Below are 15,566 nucleotides of genomic sequence, written 5' to 3'. Positions count from 1 at the left end.
TCTTTTTTTTGCATTCACGCAGATTCATTGGCATAGTATTGTAACTAGCATGGCAGTAAAGCAAAGCACCTGAAGTCTAGAGGATTTTGTTCCTCTACAAACTGTCTTTCAGAAAGGCTCCTCAGTTTTTGAACATGTCACACAGCAGTTTCTCCATGGGCGTGTTCCCGATGGTTCTTTGGAAGAAAAGGTGCTCGATTCTTTCTGAACTCACAAAGTGAAGGGATGGAAGGAGAAGTAATAGTCTGCCAAACCTAAAGACAGAGAGATTCATAAAAATAATTTGTGTTAGTTGTGTCCTCTCTCAAAAATACTTTTTAACTTCTTTATGCAAATGTGTGTTTGTGCGTGTGTGTGTGTGTGTGTGTGTGTGTGTGTGTGTGTGTGTGTGTGTGTGTGTGTGTGTGTGTGTGTGTGTGTGTGTGTGTGTGTGTGTGTGTGTGTGTGTGTATTTGCTCACCTGGCGACTTGACTGGGGTAAAGTGTGTGGATATGTTGAGCTAGCAGCACTTGGGACTGATCTTGTAGATTCTCCACCTGTTCTGGGTCTTTAAGTCCTCGTGTTTCTGTTACAGAATGCATAGATTACTCACTCAGAACACCAACTTAGTTTTTGTTTGCTATCATTAATGCCCCCTTGTGGCAAGAAGAGGGAAAAACCTACCTGGTTTAAACAAAACAATTGCTTTCAAGCATGCAAACTCAGTTGGATCCACTTGCAGGGGCTTGAAGCGGCTAAACACTTCTTGAAGGACCCTCAGGTCGGAGGCGGAGGGGCTTCCCTTGCCCTGTCCTGGGGGTGAGAGGTCAGGTAGGGACAGCAGGGGGCAGTTGTCCAGAGGTAGCGACCACTGAATTGCACAAAGTAGAAACAGCTCACTCCATGCTTCCTCAAGTAGAATCACCTAAAATCACAAAAATGGTGGGTTAAAACTTGCAGTTATGGATGGTGAGAGATTGTTAGGGTGATTATTTAACAATATTTGTTATTTTGATTGGCACTGGCAGATAATTGTACCTGCCGATTAATATACCGTGTGTCTGAAAATAGCTTACATTGTCGGCAAGAAACAGTAAGGTAAGAAACAATAGTGCACCTGACTCTCACCTGGTCTCTGAAAGGTAGATGTGAAAACACTGGCAAATTCTTGGCCCATTTAACAGACATGAAGAGTAGGCGGGCTGAAGTCTCATATACACTCTCAGGGCCGCGCGAGGGGTAGAGAGCACTGCCGTACTCCGGAGAACTCCTTTCCGGTTCATTACTGGTCACGTCAATGTTCTCATCCACTGTAAACACAGTTACATACAACATTTTGAACTGATAAAATGTGGATAGAGAGTTATAAGCTTGTTGAAAAGGTCAGCTTAGACCAACATAAACTTATAAACTTGCACTACAGTATTTAGGGTTGGTCTTGCTGGTAGACCAGCGTAGCCGTGTCCAAAACATAAGGCAGTACTGTCTCGCTGCCTAGTCAGTCAATGACTTAACATGTATCATTTTGTATATTAAGGTACCTTGTACATTGTCAGAATTCCCTTTGTTTTTTGTTTTTTTTACCTTTAGAGGTACAACAGTTTGTCACACTGGGGCAGTGTCCATAAAGGGACACCTTTGTACCTTATATACCCCTAAAAGTGGCATATTAGTACCTTAGTACTAGTAAGTTAAGTTACTACTATAAACCTTTTAGCGGCAAATAAGGTACAAAGTTGTCCCTTTTAGGATGCTGCCTCAGTGACAAGTTGGCCCCTAAAGGTACCATTTTTGCACATTTTTCTGATAGTGTAAAAAGGTTTCAAACTGCCTTCCAAAGCACCATAAAGTCACAAAGATCTAGAACAAATTCAAAGTTCAAAGTGAGCTTTTACTTTAAGTGAGTTTTACTTTGTTGCCATCCTATTTCCGAACTTTCGGACATGGTGCTCATTAACAAAACAGAGCTAGTGATGCTGGTTGACCAAGGCGGTCTCATTCCTTACCATCCTCTGGTTCTAGCTTGGCGCAGGTCTCGGCCGTCATCAGACTGGCCATGAAGCGATGTCCGTTCTTGGGGCTGTTGGAGTGGTGGATAGCATCTGTGGAGCTGATGCTGGAGCTGATGGAGGAGCCCAGCAGTGGGCGGTTGATCACAGAGCAGGTGGATGAGGAAGTGGGCTCCAAGGTGGTGGCGAGGTGCTCCTTGTCTTTATCCACATCCAGTGAGTCTAACCTGACTTGAGCGGTGCTGCGGGGCTGACGCTCATTCTGAACAGCTGACAGGAGATGGATGGAAAGGTTTAGAAAGCGGAGACAATAGAGGAATAAGTCGAAAAGAAGAGGATGCCTTTAAAAGTTGACTCACCATCCTTGTTCATGCCAGCTTGAAGGCATTTCTTTAAGCGACAAGCCTGGCACTGATTCCGATGGGCTTTATCCACAGGACACATGCCTGTACCAGCTTGACATCTGTAAATTTCAATATCAGTTTCTTAGTTTATGTTATTGCACTGGTTTTAAAGAACATTCTACCTTCAATCTTCTCTGCTCCCAACTTTGAATATGTAAGGTGTTTTCTCACCTGTAGATGAGTCTGCGCCTCACACTGCGCTTGAAAAAGCCACTGCAACCATTGCAAGCATATATCCCGTAGTGTTTCCCACTGCTGGTGTCCGAACACACTTTACAAAGAAGTCCCGAGTTCAGGATCTTGCCAGGAGCGGGGCTTTTACCTGGGAAATCAAGGAAACAACTATTTGTTATTCCATGTCGCAATCACTTATTCCCAATCCAATCATTAGGAAAAAGTAATCACTAGACAGTGTTTTCTTAGTGTTTCAACTGCCAGTTCATACTTGTTGAGGTATAGGGCAAAGTGTCCAGATTTTGTCTACATAAACCTTGCTTTTAAGAATATAGTGTTTTAGGACTTTCGTTGAAATATTAAAACTGAATTTCAAAAATACCAAAAGTTTGAAAGTTTATTGATTGCAAGAGTCTTTGCCACTTGTTGCATGTCCACTTCAAACTAAATTGAAGAAGCAGTTACTCACCCTCTTGACTGTCATCTGAGTTGCTCCTGGAAGATTCTGATGGTGATACAAATTGTACCATCGACATTTCTGACATTGGATCCTCCATTCAATGTACTGGTGAAGTTCACACAAGCTGTTTCTGAAGTGTACCCTAAGAAGGATCTGTTTTTTTAGGTCAAAATATCTGTCCCAGGTGAATTAATTGGAATCCTAGAGGGTCCTTAAAAAGATCCGTCCAGCCTTGAGACTGTTCGATGTTTCTTCAAGTTCCTTCAAGGACTCTATCCTGGTCCGTTCTTTACTCTGAGTATCTCTGTGCTGTAGAACTTCTTGTCTGTTGCGTTTGTAAAGTGCAGTGTGGTCTGTCACCTCCTCCTGGTGAGTCTAGCGATGCCGGACAGTGAGTGACTCTGAGGCTACCGTGGGCTCCCTAAAGGAAGACAGAGGGATTAGCAGCAAGCGCTGTGTAAGCAAGTGCCTATTTGTCATCCTCTTAATCTTTACTGTCCATCTATGGGGTGGATCAATCAGTCACACTCAGTATTAGCTCCATCCACAACAAGTGTGGATAGAAACGAATAAACAAAAGGATTGGGGTTGAGTCATAACTCTCCATCTAGCTCTCTTTCATGCTCTCATCTCTTCTCTTTTGAGGTTTTCCCTCAAAATTCATGAATGAAGACTTTGTTAGCATCACACCAAAACTTTCAGTGGTTAGCTATTGATTGATATTTTTTTTATGTGGTGATTTGGCTATCAGTGGTTTCTAAGTTTCAGGAATCAATATTGATTTCATGGGTCAACACCTGTTTTTGATATGATCGGTGATCCAAATACACATTGACATTTTTAACTACACAGGGCATGAGATATGAAGGAATGCTAATGTCTATCTGTACCTACAAATTTTGATGTGTAACTACAATCGCTCTTTCTTTCTTTAAAAAAAAAAAGAATCATATTTCTTATGTACAGTGCTCAGGCTGTAGGGAGCATCTGCTAGGGGATTCTTCCCTAAAGTTTTATGGTATTTCATCATTGTTTAATCCTCAACTGTCCACCATTAACGATGAGGCAATGCTAATCTCTATTGGCTCGAGTTAGTCAAATCTGCTGGATTTAAATCTTGTTTTTACTCAAAAAAATGATGTCCAACAATGATTGACTGTGGCATGTTTGCCTATAAGGACACTGAAATTCAAATAACATTTTTATGACGTCATGATGTTTACAAAATGTTTGTTCAACATCAATATTTTAGGCTAACATTTACATGAATTTATTAAGGAAAGTATGTTTTTGTTGCTCACTTTTTTTTACTTTTTTTTTTACATTACTTTTCAACTTTCTTAAATAGTCATGGTGTAACAATATTTCAAATCAAAATTTCAAAATTGTCCATTTCAAAAGATGCAATATTTTTTTTTATATTACTGTAGTATATATTATATGTTTCTATGCACACTTGAACCTTAATTTTTTTTGTTCATATTTGTATTATTTATTTATTTATGCCGTTTTTTATTTAAAGTTTTTGCATACTTACAACATTGATATGAACTTATTTTCATTTTCATTTGGGTTATATTATCATGTTTAATTTACATAAACAATAAATGAATGTTAAACATTATAAAATAAATGTAATAAGATATGTTTTGTATTTTTTACTGTATAATGTACCATGTACATTGCACATTTATATTACTTTACATTTTTATACATATTTTAATTTAAATATTATTATAAAATAAATACACACATGCATAATATTTTATTAAAATATTTAGTTTTGCATGCCGTATAGCATGTCACACTGCAGAAAACTGTCCATTCTTTCTTCATGAGTCATACAGTATTTACACTATGAACCAAATTGTCTTTTTATGACCAAACCACTACTCTCAGATCAACAAATATTAACTCTCTCTAACTTTCAGAGCACAAACACGCATCACCTCAGCAGAAGTCCTGTCTGCTCCTGTACCCCCGTTAGCATCCGCTAGCACCCACTTCAAATCAGCTAAGCGGCTTAGCCTACCATAAAACGTGTTCTCTCAAGATAACAAAGACCTCAAATGAAAAGAGGGGGAGCAGGGAAAGAAAACAATTAGCCGCTTGTGAGGCTGTGGGAGCCGCGCGGGCCCCGACAACGACACCGGTGCCATATGGTGGCTGCTCTCTGGATCCAGCTCTGCCTAATTAGTGACCCCTGTGTGATTTACTGGTAATTAGAGGGCTGAAGTCAGTGATTTGCTTTTTTCTTTTGATTTGTGTATCTATCTTATTAAAGTCTTAAGCACTGCAAGGTCACACACAAAAGCCAGACAGCAGCACATGCCATCTTAAACCCATCTCCCCACCACGGCGAAGGGTCTGTCATTGGAGCCACAAGCACAACAGGTGGTCAAATTGCTCATAAACATGTAACCACAATCAAGTGACCTTTTAATTGCAAAAAGCTTTGTTTTGTTTTAACCTACAGGACTGTTGACACACAACAATAGATTTGAAGAAGTTTAACACGCCTTATCTTGACTCGGTTGATGTAACTCTTCTCTAATTGGTTTGTTTAAACTCAAAAGATGAATAAGCGGCAGACAGCGTGTAGTGTAGTCTGATGAGGAGATGATCTCTGTGAACCAAGAATCCTCCTTAATACTCCGTTGGCATTAAACTGGTGTCTTAGTCCCACTGACAGAGCCCTCTCTGTTGACCTAAACGACTGTGTAAAAAGATTACGGCTCCTCGATTAGGTTGGGGTCTTCTTGGGGAGCAGACGGAGCCATTTGAACTCTGAACTGGAGACTTTAAATTTGTTCTGTCTCACGAAGGCCTTGAAACATAGACCTAAGTGAACAACAATCTCACACCTTTTTGCACATTTTTGTGTAATTTTGATTTACTGTCATATTTGGCGTCAATTAGGTGTGTTTAGCAGATGTGGGTTGTTGCGATTACGGAGCGAAACAGTAACTGTGGAAGTGATTCCGCTGAATGAAATGACATGGTTGCCAAAATTACTAGACAATACTGTTTTGTGTGTGAATAAAGAATGTCTGGAGATGGATGGTAGCTCATAATAATATACACATATATAATACACCTGAACTTTGCTGGAAGGATTTCCAGGAACAGGATTGGGCACCCCTGGTTTAGGCAATAAGGCACTCATGGCCATAAAAAATTTTTTGTGAATCTAGTCACAACAAAAATAAATAAATAAATAAATAAATATGATCAAATATAAAAATATTTAACTGAATAAAACAAGTTGTCTGTAAAAAATTATAATACTGACACAATATATTTTTCTTCCATTTGTTCAAATATAATTAAGTGAAATTTATTTATTTATTTATTTTTTCGATCTTATATAAACATCATTCTTATTTAGGCTAATGATTGTTGGGAAGGAACAACCAATCAGATCAGTGGTTACTACAATACATCAGTCACTCTCAGCTGCTGATGAGCCGATCGATCGCACTACCGCATGGGTTCTCCAGTTCTCCATATGGACTGAACAACTTTTGCATGGTTGAAGTGGATTTGTTTAAGTTGTGCGTCTATGATAAAATGTAAGTCCTTTAATGAGTGTTTTCTAGACAACATGAGTTTGTTAGACCGTGAAGTGACCACTATCCTAGCATCTAGCCTAAGATGTTCAGTTAATATGTAGGCTATACTGTATATTTAAAATGTATTTGAGTTCAGCATAATAATGATCATTGATTGATGCATCCTGTATGTATAAATGTATATGTTTGAATAGTGTAGGCCTATAGATTCGTTCTGTAATAATTGTATATCGTTGTAAGCTGGATTGTATGATGAATCAGCAAAGATACAAAAGAATTTCATGTAATCATATAATGTTATCATATAAACATTTCATATAATGGACAGTCATCAGGATAAATGCAGGTTATTGTTAATAATGATGGAAGTGTTTGATACTGGCTAAATATTGTTAACGGTTTTAGACCACACAAACATACACCTGTTTGTACAGTTACCTCACATATCATTTCTGAGAAGATATTTCCAAGCAATGCCCCGTGGTCTGACTGTGCTGTTCATTTGTGCTGATTATTCATGCTGGACTTAATTAAAAACTGTTACTTCTGATTCCTGCCTTGTTCTGACAGACAAATCAGTGCGAGCACAGTGACCCTGAACCAGTGCAATAAGTAAACCAAATCTGGTCCTTTGAGCCGGATGATTGTGCTTACACTGGACCTGAATGAATGAATATCAGTCTCAAGGTGCATGTCCTATACATTCAGTCCACCATCCAGCCTACTTGGAAGAATTTGAAGTTCAGTATCCAAATCTAAACTAGAGCTTCTGTGGCAGCACAGCAGTCACATGGGCGAGAAGATTACCAGCACAGTGATATAAGGATGGCACACTGGCACCGTTTCAGCCACCATTGTACAGATGAGGGACCTGGTAGCCGAACACCTGATTTGTTAGATGCAAGAGTCCCAGAAATAGAGCCCTGGTGTCTCATAAAATATCAGTGGAGTGAGAGAGACGAGTATTCTCCACATTGGAGACTTATTCCATACCTCTGGAATCCAGGGAAATATTGCATAACCTTGAAACAGAGAACAGCCAGCGCCATCAATGACAGCAAACAATGAAGGAGGAAATCAGACAACTGGAGATCCAGAAAGGTATAGAGATACTAAAGAGAAACCAGCCAAGTTCAGCTTCTCCACTTCCTAACACCTCCATTACCCTCACCTAGAACTGTCTACAGAGAATCAGAGAAATATGTTCAAAAACCAGCCCCTCGAGTCTATCCAATACCAGCCCCATGCAGACTTCCTACCTCACAGAGTAAAGAACATATTAATGCTACAGATATTGAGACTCACGTTTCTCCATCCCCAGCCCAGAGTCATTACCCAGACAGCTTTACTAGTAACTCGTATTCCTTCAAACACACTTGAACCCTTCAGAAACCAACAGGTCTCATGGCAGGTGGAGACGGAAACTCTTTTAACTTCTTCTCCACAGCCAACCATACCTGATTTCATCCATCGAGACCCAAGTGAATTTGCCCGCTTTAGGTTAGCTTTGTGTTACTTGTTGCCAGAAGATGCAACTAAATTGTTCAAATATCAGGTGCTAGTTGATCACTTGAAATTAATGGAGGCACGCCTGATAGCAGGCTCGTTCCTGAACTTACCCCATATTCAGACATCATGGTGGCGTTAACTGGGAGACATGGGCTCCTCATCACCTGGCTCTAAACAAGACAGCAGCTGTTATAGACTCCCCAGATATTCAGCCTGGTGACACAGTGAGCTTTGAGCGCTTTGCTCTCCAAGTCCAAGCACGCCTCCTCAAGACTTTGAGAATAGAGGGCAAGGTTGAACTACGCTTTGGTTCCCATGTAACACAACTTCTCACTAAATTACCTCCAGAGCTATTCGCAGCCTATAGAAGGAGCATCAGCAATAAACCTGGTACCGTGTATGCACTCATTGACTCAACTCTCTGTAGAACATAAAGAGGCTGAAGTTTTGAGTCATGGTGCCATGAGAGCTTTGGTGGAAACAAAGCCCAGAGAGACAGAGTCAGACCCAAGCTGGACTTAAGCAGAGAACCCAAAGAAGCCCTGCCGCAGGTGTAATGACAAACATTTGCAGATCGTACACAACGTCAAAGTAAAGACAGCAAATGAGGGCACATGTGTCTGGTGAGTTCTACCACAAAACCTCTATACTTGGACAGAACGAGTCCTTTTGAAGGTGATTAGAGTAGCCCTGCAGCATACTGGTTAGAGTTTGGCCACCTATGCGATGGTTGATGATGGAGCACACCATCCTCCTGTCATCAGCAGCCCAAATGCTAGGACTCACAGGAAAGGCAGAGGTCTTAACCTTAAGAACCAAAAGGGCACGATCTTACTACACTCAAAGGTACATCAGTGTCTTTCAGAATTTCAACACCCTCTCAGCCATACAAGCTAAAAAATCCAGAATGTATTCACAGCTGAACCCTTAAGCCTTGCAGAGTACATGTATCCTGTGGCAACCTTACAGCAGAAATACAGCCATTTGAAATATAGCCATTTGAAAGGCCTCCCACTCCAGCCCATTCATAAGGCTCATCCATTCCGTCCTGAACAAGTTTGTTCGCAGATGATCCCATCCCGTTTTTCTTTCAGGTGGCTGCTGGCTAGTTCGCTCTATTTTTTTTTTTACTGTTCAAAAAGACATCTTGCAGCCCCAACAGCTCTTTCAATGGCTGTACTCTTTAATGCAGAAGCAGTCACCATGTGTGGCCAGTGCAGCAGATACTGGCCCATCCAAGCCTCTTCTCCAGTATGTTTGCTGCAGCCACAATATTAGGGAATATTGGGGACCTATTTTATAAATTAGGGAGTTTCATACTTTGCCTCTACATCCTCAAACTATTCTGCGATGTTCATAGCTGTATGTCTGTCTTTGCGTGGCATGGTAGTGAGGCAGAAAGACATCGTCTTCTACTCATCTCCTACATAATGGCATGTAATGCCAAGGTAGGCTTCAGTGGCTACACCTGTCTCAGTATTGTTGATGTCACCCTTTACCTTTTGGAATGGCCTATCTCCTGATACTTTCTCTCCATCAATTTAGTAAAATGTGCTCTTGAGGGAAGTGTGTATCCTGGGTCGAGGACACTGATCATACTTTTAAAACCTTGGTCTTCAACCATTGACATGTCAGTGACCAGCATTTTGAGGATGGCCTCAGTTACAACAACTCAATCATAGTGCGCTGTTTCTTTCTGAAATAAAAAAAAAGATAATAATATAAACAGTATTTATGCATTACACTGCCTTGCCAAAAGTCGCTGCTTGGATTTAAATAGGCAAATGCTTAAGAGTCTATAATTGGATCATTATTACAGGGATTATGTCTCTAGCATGTTATATGTTTGCCAACGGACGGGCATATATATGAATAATGACTGTTTACTATTGTCTTTTTAGAGCTGCTTTACCATAGAATTGAATTCTGTTTGCAGTTCTGTTTATCACTGTATAGCTGCTTTAAAAATGTGTATTTTATAAAGTGCTATATAAATAAAGGTGACTCGACATGAACGGTGATGTTATTTTTGTGTATGAAAAATAAAGCACTGATAATTAAACTACGTTTAAATTAATATTTATGTATTTATGCAATATTTATACCATTTTGTGGATGCACGCAAAGTTTGCAAGTTACAACCTTCTTCACAGAATTTTATATAAAATGCTCCCATGCCATAGAGGACTTGGGTCGCACACATTTTTCCACTGTTACTTTGCCTGTCCGCCATTCTTCCGATGTGCATTTGTTGTGACGTGTGCATGCCAACTAATCGATAAAGATTTTTATGATTGATTATTAATGATTTTATTGATTAGTTGTTGCAGCCCTAGAGCTGTGGTCGTCTCAAGTGACACCCAGGTATCAACTCTAGGATTGAAATGACACTGTGAATGGGATACATTCGGTTACAAACCCCACCACGTAAAGCCAGAACAATGTACTCTGTGTCATATCTATAGAGTATTGGCAACTCAGTATGATCCCCAAAGCTTTATCCTTCTGTTCACCACACAGTCTAAATTGTTTCTCCAGAGACCGTGGGATAAGCAGCGGGAATGGGATGACCCTAATTTGCCTGAGGGTCTCCTGAAATCCTGGAATAACTGGGAAAAAGAACTCCCTAACCTGGCCACCATTGCCCTGCCTTGTTGTCTTGTGACATCAAATACAGACCAGTCTAAGGTTACCAGACAGATCCAAATAGTTTGTGACGCTTCTGAGAAGACAAATGGGTCCGTCACCAATCTACACATAGAAAATCCACAAGGCCAAGTCCGGCTTGCCTTCATTAATGGCGAAATCCCAAGTTGCCCCTAAGCGACGACAAACCATTCCTCGACTGGAAATATGTGCAGCTTTGAATGGTGCTCAGCTGTCCAAACCCCTTGTATGTAAACATACTCCACAACTGTCCTGGCATGGATCACTTCTGAATCCTGTAGATTCAAAATATTTGTTGGGATAAGGATAGCAGAGATTCAGGAACTGAGACATGGACTCACAAAGCAACCCAGCTGATGACCTTACCCGAGGTAGAACGCTTACAAAGCTATCAGTACCCAACATCATATTTACTCAGACCCAAACTGGATTGGCCAGTTACTCCTCTTATACAAACCCCTTTCTATAAAACTGAACAACGAAAGGGAATTTTCTGTGGCAGAAACTACTGCCCCTAACATTCCTGAACCTGCTAACTATACTTCCTGGAGTAATCTCCTAGAAACAACAGTTCAAATCCATAAAACCAATTGAACAACCACTGGCAATGGATTATCAGGCTGCAGAAATGCTCCTCTTCCAGAAATCACAAATTGACAGTTTCCCTGAGGAGTATAGACTGCTCAAAGCAAAGCAAACCAGCACTCAACCAGTCGGCTGTTAACCTTGGCACCTGAATATTATGAGTCTTACCAGGTCATCCGAGTTGGTGGTCGTCCTCATCGTGCCGAAGGATTGGAACCATCAGATATCCACCCTATACGCTGATTTCACGCAGCCGTTATTTTGAAATCGAAAGCGAGGCTCCGGTGGGAAGAAAACCGGAAGTATCGCCTTAATCACAGGTGAGTCGTGAATGCGATGGCGTATTGTTGTGTTTAATGATGTTGTGTCAATTCTAAAAATGTACACACATTTCTTTCATACTTTAGACTATATACAGTGAAATTCATTTATAAATAAAATATTTTTTTTATATATAATTCAGAATGTAAAAAAAGAAGCAGGAATGAACTATATACATTTCCTATATTGAATATTAACATCCAATAGTGTAAATCGTGGCTGCAGCTTCAGGTTGGTAATCCAAGGCAACGTTGTTTATCTTTACTTCCGGGGTTCTTCCCACCGGAGCCTCACTTTCGATTTCAAAATGGCGGCTGCGTGAAATCAGCGTATAGTGCTAGATCCTCATCACACAGTCACCAAACTACCAATAAATGACTATGATAACATGCTCTGCCACCCTGGACCAGAGAGTATTTGTGGAAATAAGGAGAAACTTTGGGGTACTAAGACAGGATCATTAAAAAGTAGTCATTACAAATATGGCAGATCTGCCACCAGCCAGACTGAGACTTAAAAAAACCACCTTTATAGAACTGGCATTGACTGTTTTGGACAATTTCAAATCAAACTTGGTAGATGCTGTGAGAAGAAAAGAGATATTCTTTAAGTGCCTTACCACAAGTGTTCACCTCGACCTGCTTGCCTCTATAGATACTGATTCTTTCCTAATGGCCCGTCGTTATAGGCCTTGTACATTATTCTCAGAACAGGACACAAACTTTCATGCTGGGGAAAGAGACATTCAAGAGGCCTTTGCATCCCTCAGCCCTCAACTGCAACAGCATCTGGCCAAGCAGAAAATATCTTTCCACTTCAACCCACCAAATGCGAGAGATTCGCTCTGTAAAATTGCCCTTTGTATCACCATCGGCTCACACACAGTAACTGAGGAGGAGGTGCTCCTGAATGTACCTATTGAAGTGGAAGGGAACCTGAATAGTAAACCACTGGGGTACACATCTTCCAGTGTAGCTGACTTCAACCATGTTATGCCCAATTACCTGCTCATGGGGTGACCTGATAGTTCAATATCCAGCTAAAGAGCTCATGGTGTGGCGGAAATAGAGGCAAAGCCAGGTGCTAGCCAATCAGTTTTGATCAAGCTTCATTCGCCACTACTTACCAACACTCCAAGCTTGTCACAGATGGCATACAGATGCGAGCGACATTTCCCCGGGAACTATTGCCATGCACAATAATGATGTGGGAAAAAATTAAATAAACCAGGAACTCTACACAGAACAAGTGGTTTGGAAAATGGAAAACAAAACAAAGAATCCATGGCCCATACATAGGACAAGCAGTAAAATTACGGTAAAGTAAAGTAAATATACGGTTTGGAAAAAGGATGACTTTTTCTTTTTCTTTTTTCTTTTCACCTGCTGGTCTAGAATTGTAGTGTTTACCTGACCTCTGTACCCACTTTGTTGTGTTTTGTTGGTTTGCTCGTATTTGTTTCCAGACAGCGTGTTCAGCATGGGAGAATGAGAGCTGAAAACAGGGGTGTCAAAACATGTGAGTGCGAGTTTCCAGAACTAAAGCTCGGCGCATGACACATTCCTGTTGATGTCATGTGTGAGTGACACACCTGAGCGTGTGCTTCACAGCAGCTCAAAGCGACACCGGCCACAACGGCTCGGCATTAGCTGTGTTTATGTAACTAGCAGGTGGCAATAACGCATAATGTTCCTAGTGGCTTTTTAGGACAAGACTTGCTTAGATGAGCAGAGCAGAGATTACCATAAAACAAAGAGATTAGATTGGCCTAAAAATAGACGGAATATTACACACTATGATTGATAAGGTTTACAGGTAACCCTTTAAGTTCAACTTTGGATCATTTCAGGTCAAGGCTATTTACTAGGATGCTGGTTAAGCATGTTTGATGTTCAAATGGTATTTCATAATCATCTTTAGTGCTCAAGTTCTGTATCTTTTATACAACCCATATGATGGTTCATTTAAAAGTATGCACACACAAAAAATGGCCAGAAATGTTTTGTTCATATATTAAAAAATTTATAAATATGTATTTCAATAAATTTAATACAATAAATATAATTTATTTTATATAACAACTATATTTTATATAATAATTGTATATAATTTAACTTATATTTCCTCATATATTTTTGCCTATTCTGTATACTTTTATATAATATCGGTAATATATTTTAAATACAAAAAATATAAATATATTTATGCTGTCCAAAATACAAATTTGCATTCATCCTTAAGAAATGATCATTACAACATATATATCATACATATATATACACACATACAGTATATTGCTGTATGGGAAACAGATTAAATTTACTATAACTTAAAATATAAAATTCTAAACAACTAATATAAAATAATATATTAATACCTACTAATAAAAATGATAAATATAAATTAAGCTACAACTGTAAGATAGGTATAAGACAATATAAAATTGATGACATTTAATTGTATTCATTAAAATGCATAATAAAATAAAAGCGATTTGGAAAAAGGATGAAAAATAAAATAATACAATTATACTAGCAAATATTTATGATTACACAAAAAAATTAAAAAGAAAAAATGACAGGGATTCTTTTTCATTTTGCTTTTTCCCTGCAGATCTAGAAGTGTTTGCCTCTGCACCCACTTTATTGTGTTTTGTTGGTTTGCTTTTATTTGTTTCCAGAATGATAACTAAAGCTATAACTTTAGATATTAGATATCAGATAACATGCAACTATACTGACATTTCATTGCATTCACTGACTCTAAACACTGATATTCAGATTACATCAAACACATTTAGCTGTGAACATCCCTTAAGCAACAAAAGACTTACACTGATCACAATGGCATTTCATAGGCACAGGTTTAGTGTAGCAGAGCAGTCATGGGCCACAGTTAAGGCTTTAGAGTCTGATCTGTGCAGTGCTGACAGTGTAACTCAGCAGGTGTTACATAACCGTAAGCTGAAGTCTCTCGCTGTGTGCGACCAGACCGTGAACGCCACAGATTACTATAGGCTCCCTATACGTCAGGGGAAAGCTGTTGATGTAAGACGCTCCACGCACAGGATAACATAACACCCCTGCCTATTAACACTTCCATCCACTGTCAAATCGAATTAGTCTATGATATAAGGGAAATAATTGCATTGAGAGAATAAGTTAACTAAAATGTCTTTTGAACTTTATATGGTAGGATATATATCCTACCATATAAAGCATATATATATATATATATATATATATATATATATATATATATATATAGAAGTATATATACACTGTATTAATATTTTAAGTCAAGCATGAACACATACTTTTTAAAGTTGAAACAATGTTGGATTTTAAGTTGTGATAAATAACCGCAGCATTTTTTTTTACAGTGTATATACTTATATATAATGTGTGTGTGTGTGTGTGTGTGTGTGTGTGTGTGTGTGTGTGTGTGTGTGTGTGTGTGTGTGTGTGTGTGTGTGTGTGTGTGTGTGTGTGTGTGTGTGTGTGTGTGTGTGTGTGTGTGCAGAGCCGGATTAACGCAAAGGCAAACTAGGCACGTGCCTAGGGCCCGATTGGCGGGATGGGGCCCAGACAGAGGGACAAAAAAAAAAAAAAAATGTCCAATGTCCTATCTACAATTTATTTCAATATTTATTAATTAACTAAAAATAGTTACGATGTTTATCTTAACCATAGACTGTTACATTACTGCAGTTAAACCAATGAATGTGTCCGTTACAAAGCGGGTGCCGGCTTCTGAAAGTATATGTAACGAACGCATCCATAAGGTGCTGCGAGGCAAAAGCCTAATAAGCACACAAAGAAGCACAGCTCATAATGCAGGTGTGTGAGTTGTCGTCATCTATTTTGGAGTGATTGCAATGTATTC

At 39.4% G+C, this 15,566-nt stretch overlaps 1 protein-coding gene across 1 annotated transcript; it reads right to left on the bottom strand.

Annotated features, from left to right (window-relative positions):
* Positions 1–95: 95 nt before the first annotated feature.
* On the bottom strand, positions 96–3,124 carry nr2e3 (nuclear receptor subfamily 2, group E, member 3; the record flags this gene model as incomplete). The annotated part of the gene is made up of 8 exons (XM_082160283.1): positions 96–254; positions 461–566; positions 665–905; positions 1,109–1,290; positions 1,987–2,259; positions 2,349–2,452; positions 2,565–2,715; positions 3,037–3,124. The coding sequence occupies 8 exons, from the start codon at positions 3,122–3,124 to the stop codon at positions 122–124; spliced, it is 1,278 nt and encodes a 425-aa protein (XP_082016409.1). The 3' UTR covers positions 96–121.
* Between the last annotated feature and the right edge of the window lie 12,442 nt (positions 3,125–15,566).

The sequence above is a fragment of the Leuciscus leuciscus genome (assembly GCF_965113295.1).
Source record: "Leuciscus leuciscus genome assembly, chromosome: 25".
In the NCBI taxonomy this organism is placed as follows: Eukaryota; Metazoa; Chordata; class Actinopteri; order Cypriniformes; family Leuciscidae; genus Leuciscus; species Leuciscus leuciscus.
The sequence above is the reverse complement of the archived record's forward strand: the minus strand, read 5'-3'. Positions and strand labels throughout refer to the sequence as shown.